The 13,755-nt window shown below is 50.4% G+C and overlaps 1 protein-coding gene across 1 annotated transcript in view; it reads left to right on the forward strand.

The window, feature by feature from the left end:
- Positions 1-13,755, forward strand: part of LOC119957859 (spectrin beta chain, non-erythrocytic 4-like) — a 225,308-nt gene that overhangs the window by 139,765 nt on the left and 71,788 nt on the right. Inside the window, 1 exon segment of the mRNA XM_038786016.1 lies at positions 8,620-8,883. Within this exon segment, the coding sequence (XP_038641944.1) occupies positions 8,620-8,883 (264 nt within the window).

Genomic DNA, 13,755 nt, shown 5'->3' on the forward strand with positions numbered 1-13,755 from the left:
CGCCGCAAAACCCCCCCTCAACTCAACGCCGCAAACCCCCCCCTCACCTCAACGCCGCAAGCCCCCCCTCTCCTCTCAACTCAACGACGCAAACCCCCCCCTCTCTAAACCCCCCCCTCCTCTCAACTCAACGCCGCAACCCCCCCCCTCTCCTCTCAACTCAACGCCGCAAACCCCCCCCCTCTCCTCTCAACTCAACGCCGCAAACCACCCCCCCTCTCCTCTCAACTCAACGCCGCAAACCCCCCAACGCCGGGTCTGTCTCTCTCCTCCTCCCCCGCCCTCCCAAAAATGCCGGGTCTGTCTCTCTCCTCCTCCTCCCCCCCCCCCCCCCCCCCCCCCCCCCCCCCCCCCCCCCCCACAAAATGCCGGTCTGTCTCTCTCCTCCCCCCCCAACGCCGGGTCTGTCTCTCTCCTCCCCCCCCCCCCCAACGCCGGGTCTGTCTCTCTCCTCCTCCCCCCCCCCCCCCCCAACGCCGGGTCTCGCCACTTCCGCAGCGGGTGAAACTGACGCGTATCGCGTCAGTCCGCTGCTGGCCCCTCCGGGAACGGAGAATAGCCGCCTAAAAGAAGGCCCCTACGCCGGAGTCATCCACACCAATTATGCTCGCCGGAAATCGGCGTTACGACGGTCTGCGGAGAATTTCGCCCCTGGTAACCGAAGGGAATGGTCCTCACTCCCATAATCTCCCCCTCAGAACTGAGGTCATGCATCCCTGGTAACATCTGGAGAATCTACTTTCTAATGTCTTCACTTCTTTCTTGAAGAGGAGCTTCACCAGGATGTTGCCCGGGGCTGGAGCCTTTCAGCTATGAAGAGAGGCTGGTTAGGCCAGGGTTGTTTTCCTTGGAATAGGGAAGGCCGAGGGGGGACCTGATTGAGGTCGACAAAATTATGAGGGACATAGGGTGGATGGGGAGAAACTTTTCCCCTTGGTAGAGGGGCCAATAATCAGCGGCATAGATTTCGAGGGGATTTGAGGAAAAAACCTTTTCACCCAGAGGGTGGGGGGAGTCTGGAACTCACTGCTTGAACGGACGGTGGAGGCGGGAACTCTCACAATGTTTAAGAGGCATTTAGATGGGATTAGAATAGATAGGTGCTTGATGGCCGGCACAGACACGATGGGCCGAAGAGCCTCATTCTGTGCTGCAAAACCCCATCTTTTTGCTTATCTACTCTATTTGTACCTCATTTATTTACCCGCCTTAGTAACTTCCTCCGCTCTCTTTTACAGATTGTACAGATGTACGCTCTGCTCATCCGCACTTTTTTTTCAGTAATCGTGCCATTTCTAGCTCACTGTCTTGCCAGGTTAGCCGGGTGAAAGAAAATGCACCAATCCGTGCTTCACATTGAGCTCCACCTGGCCAGCACATTCCCATTCCACTAATCTGTTTACGGCAACCTGAATCCTCGAACCTTCCTTAATGCTGTCCACGACATCACCAAAATGTGTGAAGCAGCAAACTTTATAATGCAACTCCCTGGATCTATGTCTTGGCAAAATATACAAATGAAACTTGTCATGGACTCAAAACGGCGTACCTGCGCCGTGCCTGTTGTATATTACAGCACCGACTGTGTACAATGTATATTACAGCACCGACTGTGAATAATGTATATTATAGCACCCATTGTGTATCATACATATTACAGCGCTGACTGTGAATAATGTATATTATAGCACCCATTGTGTATCATACATATTACAGCACCGACTGTGAATAATGTACATTACAACACTGACTATATCATATATTTAAAGCACCGAATGTGTATCATGTATATTACAGTACCGACTGTATATAATATATTACAGCAACGACTGTGTATAATGTATATTATAACACTGACTGTATATCATACATTTAAAGCACCGACTGTATATCATGTATATTACAGCACCGACTATGTATAATGGATATTATAGCACCAATTGTGTATCATATATATTACTGCACCGACCGTGTATAAAATATATTACAACATTGACTGTGTATAATATGTATTCCAACACTGACTGTGTATAATACATATTCTAGCACTGACTGTGTATAATATGTATTCCAACACTGACCGTGTATAATATATATTACTGCACTGACTTGTGTATAATATATATTACTGCACCAACATTGTATAATATATATTACAGCACCGACTGTGTATCATATGTATTACAGCACCGATTGTGTATCATATATTTCAGCACCTACTGTACATTATATATATTACTGCACTGACATTGTATAATATATATTACAGCACTGACTTGTGTATAATATATATTACTGCTCCGACATTGTATAATATATGTTACAGCACTGACTGTGTATCATATATATTACAGCACTGACTGTGTATCATATATATTACAACACTGACTGTGTATAATATATATTACAGCACCGACTGTATATCATATATATTACAGCACCGACTGTATATCATATATATTACAGCACTGACTGTGTATCATATATATTACAGCACTGACTGTGTATAATGTATATTACAGCACTGACTGTGTATAATATATATTACAGCACTGACTGTGTATCATATATATTACAACACTGACTGTGTATAATATATATTACAGCACCGACTGTATATCATATATATTACAGCACCGACTGTATATCATATATATTACAGCACTGACTGTGTATCATATATATTACAGCACTGACTGTGTATAATGTATATTACAGCACTGACTGTGTATAATATATATTACAGCACTGACTGTGTATCATATATATTACAGCACTGACTGTGTATCATATATATTACAGCACTGACTGTGTATAATATATATTACAGAACCGACTGTGTATAATGTATATTACAGCACTGACTGTGTATCATATATATTACAGCACTGACTGTATATAATATATATTACAGCACCGACTGTGTATAATATATATTACAGCACTGACTGTGTGTCATATATATTACAGCACTGACTGTGTATAATATATATTACAGCACCGACTGTGTATAATGTATATTACAGCACTGACTGTGTATCATATATATTACAGCACTGACTGTATATAATATATATTACATCACCGACTGTGTATCATATATATTACAGCACTGACTGTGTATAATATATATTACAGCACCGACTGTGTATAATGTATATTACAGCACTGACTGTGTATCATATATATTACAGCACTGACTGTGTATAATATATATTACATCACCGACTGTGTATCATATATATTACAGCACTGACTGTGTATCACATATATTACAGCACTGACTGTGTATCATATATATTACAGCACTGACTGTGTATAATATATATTACAGCACTGACTGTGTATCATATATATTTCAGCACTGACTGTGTATCATATATATTACAGCACTGACTGTGTTTCATATATATTACAGCACTGACTGTGTATAATATATATTACATCACCGACTGTGTATAATATATATTACATCACCGACTGTATATCATATATATTACAGCACTGACTGTGTATAATATATATTACATCACCGACTGTATATCATATATATTACAGCACTGACTGTGTATCATATATATTACAGCACTGACTGTGTATAATATATATTACAGCACTGACTGTGTATAATATGTATTACAGCACTGACTGTGTATAATATATATTTCAGCACCGACTGTGTGTCATATATATTACAGCACTGACTGTGTATCATATATATTACAGCACTGACTGTGTATAATATATATTACAGCACTGACTGTGTGTCATATATATTACTGCACCGACTGTATATCATATATATTACAGCACCGACTGTGTGTCATATATATTACAGCACTGACTGTGTTTCATATATATTACATCACTAACTGTGTATAATGTATATTTCAGCACCGACTGTGTATCATATATATTACATCACTAACTGTGTATAATGTATATTTCAGCACCGACTGTGTATCATATATATTTCAGCACTGATTATATATACAATATATTGCAACAATCACGCGGACTTTGTTATGGGGGAGTTGCTCCTCCCAGGCCAAGTGTTGGGGACGTTGCCCATGTCTGTGCAGAGGTCGCGATGTCCATGGTTAGGGGACGTAGGGAACCCTCAGCCTCACTTTGATCTGAGCTCTTCATTATACACAGTTAGTGATGTAATATATATGAAACACAGTCAGCTCTCGAGGGAGAGCAGGGAAGGTTTATCAGGCTGATTCGAGTCTGATGACGGGACAGACACACTACGAGAGATTGAGTTGGTTAGGATTGTATTCGCTGGAGTTTAGAAGTTTGAGGGGGGACCTCCTATAAACCTGTAGAATTCTAACAGGATTAGACAGGGTAGATTCAGGAAGGATGTTCCCGATGGTGGGGGAGTCCAGAACTAAGGGTCATTGTTTGTGGGTACGGGGTGGACCATTTAGAACAGAGATGAGGAGAAATTATTCACCCAGAGAGTGGTCGGCCTGTGGAATTCGCTACCACAGGAAGTAGTCGAGGCCAAATCATTGAGTCCGGGATTCTCTGCTGTGATCAAGAATCCTGATTGGGTGGAGAATCTGCCCAATGGGGGGATTGGCTCCGGACAGCAGACCCACCCCCAGTCTCTGGTCCCGCTCTGCCAGCCTAGCGGGATACCAGCAGGGATACCACGGCCGAGCGGGTTACCACGGACCAGCAGGGATACCACGGCCGAGCGGGATACCACGGACCAGCAGGAGCAAACAGCTCCCACGCATTCATTTTAATGCGATTAAAGGCTGGAAACCTGAATCTCTCTCTATTCTTCTATAGCTACTCAGACTGACGAACCAGTCTGCTGCAATCCACGTGGTGGGTGTGATGTTGAATCAACCCTGTGTGTGTACTCACTGAGTGTCTCCACTGGAAAGAGGAAGATCATGTGTGTTGTGTCCTTTATATATAGTAATGCCCCCCTGTGGTAGTGTCACCTCTGCGTGTATCGTGAATGCCCATTGGTTGTGTCCTATCTTACTGACCTATTGGTTGAGTGTCTGTGTGTCGTTTCTCTGGTGCTCCCTCTAGTGTCTAGCTAGTCTACGTGTACTTACATTAACCACTTGTGTATCTACAGTGATGCATATCACCACAGCCCCAATGCCCTCCACTCCAACTGCCCCTTAGCCTTTCACCCCGTCCCATGACCACAGCTCCTCCTCCCACTCCGAGGGCCATCTCAGCATCACAACGGGGTGGTGGGCCTGAGCCTTCTCCGCGGGAAGGAGGGTGATGATGATGACTCCTCATGGTGTGACAAAAATCTGACTCCTGACTTTTACACAACGGACCATTGTCCGCCCCGGTGGACCCTGGGGACGCCGTCTCATGGGCCACATTCTTTTGGGGGAGGGGTTGCGGGGCAAGACGGAGCAAGCTTCGGTGGGGTCGTTCACTGGGGAATGCCGCCATCCTCGGCTGTCCCACACTCTGGCTCACATGGTTTGTCACTTCCCGGTGAGGGTGGATGCCTGTGAGACGCCCGTGGGTCCGATGAGCCCTGAACCGCATCCGCACCCCCCTCCCTGACCCCATGTCCGCTCCCCACCCGTGAGGAAGAGAAAGATCGCGTTGGTGGTGGAAAAGTGTTTAACGGTATGTTTTTACAGCTTTGGTCCCCTTTCCCCTGACTGTTCAACTACACCCGTGCCAAATTAAGTGCCATCTATCTTTCTGATCTTCCGTGACCACCCTCTCCTTCTCGGTATTCCCCCAGGTTGTACATCAGGAGCGGAGGGGGTCTGCTGCTTGTCTCGCCCTCTGCCCTGTGATGCCCTTGGTGACCGTCCTCCGGAGGGCCTGGACCTGGGTGGGTCCGGTCGACCTTCGGGTATCACAGGTGGCAATGCCGGTGGGGTGGGATTCAGGTAGATGGGAAATTAGAAAATCAAAGCTAAAGGAGAAGGTGGGAGTGCAGGTCAATGATGAGGACTTTAAACGACGAGGGCTCACGAGAGGTTAGTAAAGTTTCTCCCTCTGACTCTCTGTCTTAAAGACACGCAGTGAATTGGCCTCCATAGCCTTCTGCAGCAAAGAGTTCCACAGATTCACCACCCTCTGGCTGAAGAAATTCCTCCTCATCTCTGTTTTAAAGGATTGTCCCTTTAGTCTGAGATTGTGCCCTCTGGTTCTAGTTTTTCCTCCAAGTGGAAACATCCTCTCCACGTCCACTCACTGTACATTCTATGATTCTATCCAGGCCTCACAGTATCCTGTAAGTTTCAGTAAGATCCCCCCTCATCCTTCTAAACTCTGAGTACAGACCCAGAGTCCTCAACTGTTCCTCACACGCCAAGTTCTTCATTCCAGGGATCATTCTTGTGAACCTCCCCTGGACCCTTTCCAAGGCCCCAGCACATCCTTCCTTAGATAAGGGGCCCAAAACTGCTCACAATACTCCAAATGGGGTCTGACCAGAGCCTCAATAGTAATTTCCCTGCACTTGTATTCCAGCCCTCTCGACATGAATGCTAACATTGCATTTGCCTTCCTAACTGCCGACTGAACCTGCACATTAACCTTAAGAGCATCATGAACAAGGACTCCCAAGTCCCTTTGTGCTTCTGATTTCCTCAGCATTTCGCCATTTAGAAAGTAGTCTATGCCTCCATTCCTCCTTCCAAAGTGCATAACCTCACATTTTTCCACATTATATTGCATCTGCCACTTCTTTGCCCACTCTCCTAGCCTGTCCAAATCCTTCTGCAGCCCCCCCCCCGCTTCCTCAATACTACCTGCCCCTCTACATATCTTTGTATCATCTGCAAACTTAGCAACAGTGCCTTCAGTACCTTCTTCCAGATCATTAATGTATATTGTGAAAAGTTGTGATCCCAGCACAGACCCCTGAGGCGCACCACTAGTCACCAGCTGCCATCCTGAAAAAGACCCCTTTATCCCCTCTTCCTGCCTTCTGCCAGTCAGCCAATCCTCTATCCATGCCAGGATCTTACCCTTAACACCATGGGCTCTCAACTTATTTTAGTCTCCTATGCAGCATCTTGTCAAAGGCCTTCTGGAAATCTAAATAAATTACGTCCACTGGTTCTCCTTTGTTTAACTTCCTTGTTACTTCCTCAAAGAACTCGAACAGATTTGTCAGACACGACCTCCCCTTTGACAAAGCCGTGCTGACTCAGTCCTATTTTACCATGCACTTCCAAGTACTCCACAATCTCATCTTTAATAACAGACTCTAACATCTTACCAATGACCAAAGTCAGGCTAACCGGCCTATAATATCCCACCTTCTGCCTGCCTCCCTTCTTAAACAGTGGTGTTACATTAGCCACCGTCCAGTCCCCTGGGACCCTCGCCGCCTCCAGTGGTTCCTGAAAGATACCTGTCGCATGGTTTCAGTCTCCCCCACAGCCAGGGGGAGACACCCTTGCTGCATCTGCCCTGTCGGCCTCTGTGAGGATTTTGTTGGATGGGATAACCTCTCTTCTAATTCCCAGAGAATAAAGGTTGGGCCCGAGATTTTCTGACCGTCCACGTGAGCGGGATCTTCTGAAACTGACGACGGCGACCCCCCCCCCCCCCACCACTAACTCCCCACTCTGCCGCGGAACTTGAAATGTGCGACAATGAACTGGTGAATGGGGGTCCCTTTTAGCGGCAGAGGGGCCCCACCGAACCTGGACGTCTCCGGACAGTGGGAGGAAACCGGAGCACCCGGAGGAAACCAACACGTTTGGGGCAGCACGGTAGCATGGTGGTTAGCATAAATGCTTCGCAGCTCCAGGGTCCCAGGTTCAATTCCCGGCTGGGTCACTGTCTGTGCGGAGTCTGCACGTCCTCCCCGTGTGTGCGTGGGTTTCCTCCGGGTGCTCCGGTTTCCTCCCACAGTCCAAAGAATTGCGGTTTAGGTGGATTGGCCATGCTAAATTGCCCTTAGAGTCCGAAAAAAAATAAGGTTAATGGGGGTTGTAGAGTTACTGGTGTGTGGTGGATACGTGGGCTTGAGTAGGGTGATCATTGCTCGGCACAACATCGAGGGCCGAAGGGCCTGTTCTGTGCTGTACTGTTCTATTCTAACACAGGACGTCCTCCCCGTGTGTGCGTGGGTTTCCTCCGGGTGCTCCGGTTTCCTCCCACAGTCCAAAGATGTCCGCGTTAGGCAGACTGGCCATGCTAAATTGTCCCTCAGTGTCCAAAGATGACGTGGGGCATTGGGGATAGGGTGGGGGTTTGAGCCTGGGCAGGGTGCTGCTTCGTAGAGTCGGCGCAGACTCGATGGGCCGAATGGCCTCCTTCTGCACTTTCGGGATTCCAGGATGAGCACCAAATGTGCAAACTCCACACGGATGGTCGCCCCAAGGTCAGAATCAAACCCGGATCTCTGCCGCTGGGAGGCAGCAGTGCTGACCTCTGTGCCGCCCGCTATGCATAACCTGGATATTATGGGATGTTGTATCTAACCAAACATATTACTGTATCATCAGCGATGATGCTCCAGCCGCTGTGTGTGAGTGCGATGGTGACCCTCAAACTTGTTGAGTTAGTTTTTTTTCTGCCGTGGTGTCTGGTGTGAGGGGCGGCCTAGGCCGGAGACCAGGTTTGATTTGTTTAATCTGCCCTCCGTTACAGGAAGGGCAACAGCTGATCAAAGAGAAGCCCGAGCTGGCCCCGGAGGTGAGGAAGAAACTGGAGGAGATTCACGATTGCTGGATTGTTCTGGAAAGCACGACCCAGGCCAAGGCGAGACACCTGTTCGAGGCCAACAAGGCCGAGCTCTTGGTGCAGAGCTATGGTGAGCTGGACAAGCGGTTGTTACACCTGGAGGGACAGCTGCAGGTGGTAGACGGAGGGAGAGACATCGCCAGTGTCAACAGTGAACTCCAGAAATTGCAGGTAACCTGCCGGCGACTTTCGCTGCTCACACGGTCCCTGCTCAGACACCCTCTGCTCAGACACCCTCTGCTCAGACAGTCTCTGCTCAAACAGTCTCTGCTCAGACACCCTCTGCTCAGACACCCTCTGCTCAGACACCCTCTGCTCAAACAGTCTCTGCTCAGACACCCTCTGCTCAGACACCCTCTGCTCAGACACCCTCTGCTCAGACACCCTCTGCTCAGACACCCTCTGCTCAGACACCCTCTGCTCAGACACCCTCTGCTCAAACAGTCTCTGCTCAGACACCCTCTGCTCAGACACCCTCTGCTCAGACACCCTCTGCTCAGACACCCTCTGCTCAGACACCCTCTGCTCAGACACCCTCTGCTCAGACACCCTCTGCTCAGACACCCTCTGCTCAGACACCCTCTGCTCAGACACCCTCTGCTCAGACAGTCTCTGCTCAGACATCCTCTGCTCAGACACCCTCTGCTCAGACAGTCACTGCTCAGACATCCTCTGCTCAGAAACCCTCTGCTCGGACAGTCACTGCTCAGCGCACTTTGCGTGGCCAAAATACAATCGCTTAAGGATGAGAAGAGAACGGTGTCAGGGTCTGATATCGTCATTGTGTCATCTCAAACTGAGGTCCTTCGAGCCTGTGACACAGCCTGCCCATTACATACTCACTGTTACACACCCTGCCCATTACATACTCACTGTTACACACCCTGCCCATTACATACATGCTGTTACACACTATGCCCATTACATACATGCTGTTACACACCCTGCCCATTACATACACGCTGTTACATACCCTGCCCATTACACACATGCTGTTACACACCCTGCCCATTACACATAAGCTGTTACACACCCTGCCCATTACATACTCACTGTTACACACCCTGCCCATTACATACACGCTGTTACATACCCTGCCCATTACACACATGCTGTTACACACCCTGCCCATTACACATACGCTGTTACACACCCTGCCCATTACATACTCACTGTTACACACCCTGCCCATTACATACACGCTGTTACACACCCTGCCCATTACATACACGCTGTTACATACCCTGCCCATTACATACGCGCTGTTACACACCCTGCCCATTACACACATGCTGTTACACACCCTGCACATTACGTACACGCTGTTACACATGCTGCTCATTACATACTCACTGTTACACACTCTGCCCATTACATACACGCTGTTACATACCCTGCCCATTACATACACGCTGTTACACACCCTGCCTATTACGCACACGCTGTTACACACCCTGCCCATTACATACATGCTGTTACACACCCTGCCCATTACATACACGCTGTTACACTCCCTGCCCATTACATACACGCTGTTACACACCCTGCCCATTACACACATGCTGTTACACACCCTGCCTATTACACACACACTGTTACACACCCTGCCCATTACATACATGTTGTTACACACCCTGCCCATTACATACATGCTGTTATACACCCTGCCCATTACATACACTCTGTTACACACCCTGCCCATTACACACATGCTGTTACACACCCTGCCTATTACACACACACTGTTACACACCCTGCCCATTACATACATGCTGTTACACACCCTGCCCATTACATACATGCTGTTATACACCCTGCCCATTACATACACTCTGTTACACACCCTGCCCATTACATACTCACTGTTACACACCCTGCCCATTACATACACGCTGTTACACACTCTGCCCATTACACATACGCTGTTACACACCCTGCCCATTACACACACGCTGTTACACACCCTGCCCATTACACACACGCTGTTACACACCCTGCACATTACGTACACGCTGTTACACACGCTGCTCATTACATACTCACTGTTACACACCCTGCCTATAATACACACGCTGTTACACACCCTGCCCATTACATACATGCTGTTACACACCCTGCCCATTACATACACGCGTTACACACCCTTCCCATTACACACACACTGTTACACACCCTGCCCATTACACACATGCTGTTACACACCCTGCCCATTACACACACGCTGTTACACACCCTGCACATTACGTACACGCTGTTACACACGCTGCTCATTACATACTCACTGTTACACACCCTGCCTATAATACACACGCTGTTACACACCCTGCCCATTACATACATGCTGTTACACACCCTGCCCATTACATACACGCGTTACACACCCTTCCCATTACACACACACTGTTACACACCCTGCCCATTACACACACGCTGTTACACACCCTGCCCATTACATACATGCTGTTACACACCCTGCCCATTACATACACGCTGTTACACACCCTGCCTATTACATACATGCTGTTACACACCCTGCCCATTACACACACGCTGTTACACACCCTGCCCATTACACACACGCTGTTACACACCCTGCCCATTACATACACGCTGTTACACACCCTGCCCATTACATACATGCTGTTACACACCCTGCCCATTACACACATGCTGTTACACACCCTGCCTATTACACACACGCTGTTACACACCCTGCCCATTACATACATGCTGTTACACACCCTGCCCATTACACACACGCTGTTACACACCCTGCCCATTACATACATGCTGTTACACACCCTGTCCATTACACACACGCTGTTACACACCCTGCCCATCACATACACGCTGTTACACACCCTGCCCATTACATACTCACTGTTACAGACCCTGCCCATTACATACATGCTGTTACACACCCTGCCCATTACATACATGCTGTTACACACTCTGCCCATTACATACATGCTGTTACACACCCTGCCCATTAAATCCACGGTGTTTCACACCCTGCCCATTACACATACGCTGTTACACACCCTGCCCATTACATAAACGCTGTTACACTCCCTGCCCATTACACATACGCTGTTACACACCCTGCCCATTACACATATGCTGTTACACACCCTGCCCATTACATACACACTGTTACACACCCTGCCCATTACATACACGCTGTTACACACCCTGCCCATTACATACACGCTGTTACACACCCTGCCCATTACATACATGCTGTTACACACCCTGCCCATTACATACATGCTGTTACACACCCTGCCTATTACACAGGGGTGGGGTCTGTGAGGGGGTGGGGTCGGTCAGGGGGTGGGGTCTGTGTGGGGGTGGGGTCTGTGAGGGGTGGGGTCTGTGAGGGGTGGGGTTTGTGGGAGTGTGTGGGGTATGTGAGGGGTGGGGTCTGAGGGGGTAGGGTCTGAGGGACAGGGGTCTGTAAGAGGGGGTAGGGTATGCGAGGGGGTGGGGTCTGTGTGGAGGTGGGGTCTGCGAGTGGGGTGTAGTCTGAGGGGGTGGGGTCTGCGAGTTGGGTGTGGTCTGTGAGAGGGGGTGGGGTATGTGAGGGGGTGGGGTATGTGAGGGGGTGGGGTATGTGAGGGGGTGGGGTCTGTGAGAGGGGGTGGGGTCTGTGAGGGGTGGGGTTTGTGAGGGGTGGGGTATGTGAGGGGGTGGGGTCTGTGAGGGGGTGGGGTCTGTGAGGGGGTGGGGTCTGTGAGAGGGGGTGGGGTATGTGAGAGGGCGTGGGGTATGTGAGAGGGCGTGGGGTATGTGAGGGGTGGGGTCTGTGAGGTGTGGTCTGTTAGGGGGAGGTGTCTGTGAGGGGGTGTGGTCTGAGGGGGTGGGGTCTGCGAGAAGCGGTAGGGTCTGCAAGGGAGTGGGGTCAGCGAGTTGGTTGGGTCTGTGAGAGGGGGTAGTGTCTGGCAGTGATTGGGGTCTGAGGGGGTGGGTCTGCGAGGGGGTGGGATATGTGAGGGGGTGGGATCTGTGAGGGGAGGTGTCTGCAAGGGGGTGTGATCTGAGGGGGTGGGGTCTGAGGGGGTAGGGTCCGAGGGGGTGCGGTCTCTGAGAGGGGGCGGGGTCTGCAAGGGGGTGGGGTCTGTAAGAGGGGGTGGTGTCTGTGAGGGGGTGGGGTCTGTGAGGGGAGGTGTCTGCAAGGGGGTGTGGTCTGAGGGGGTTGGATCCAAGGGGGTGGGGTCTCTGAGAGGGGGTGGGGTCTGCCAGGTTTGGGGTCTGCTAGGGGGTGGGGTCTGCAAGGGGGTGGGGTCTGCAAGGGGGTGGGATCTGTGAGGGGGGTGGGGTTTGCGAGGTGGGGTCTGTGAGAGGGGGTGTGGTCTGTGAGGGTGTGGGGTCTGAGAGGGGGTGCGGTCTGCTGGGGGGTGGGGTCTGTGAGAGGGGGTGTGGTCTGTGAGGGGGTGTGGTCTGTGAGGGGATGGGGTCTGAGAGGGGGTGGGGTCTGAGAGGGGGTGCGGTCTGCCGGGGGGTGGGGTCTGTGAGAGGGGGTGTGGTCTGTGAGGGGGTGTGGTCTGTGAGGGGATGGGGTCTGAGAGGGGGTGGGGTCTGCCAGGGGGTGGGGTCTGCCAGGGGGTGGGGTCTGCCAGGGGGTGGGGTCTGTGAGAGGGGGTGGGGTCTGCCAGGGGGGTGGTGTCTGTAAGGGGGTGTGGTCTGTGAGAGGGGATGTGGTCTGTGGGGGGTGTGGTCCGTGAGGGGGTGGGGTCTGTGAGGGGGTGGGGTCTGTGAGGGGGTGGGGTCTGAGAGGGGGTGCGGTCTGCCGGGGGGTGGGGTCTGCCAGGGGGTAGAGTCTGTGAGAGGGGGTGTGGTCTGTGTGAGGGGGTGTGGTCTGTGTGGGGGTGTGGTCTGTGAGGGGGTGTGGTCTGTGAGGGGGTGTGGTCTGTGAGGGGGTGTGGTCTGTGAGGGGGTGTGGTCTGTGAGGGGATGGGGTCTGAGAGGGGGTGGGGTCTGCCAGGGGGTGGGGTCTGCCAGGGGGTGGGGTCTGCCAGGGGGTGGGGTCTGTGAGAGGGGGTG

Source organism: Scyliorhinus canicula, chromosome 27, assembly GCF_902713615.1.
Source record: "Scyliorhinus canicula chromosome 27, sScyCan1.1, whole genome shotgun sequence".
NCBI classification, from domain to species: Eukaryota; Metazoa; Chordata; class Chondrichthyes; order Carcharhiniformes; family Scyliorhinidae; genus Scyliorhinus; species Scyliorhinus canicula.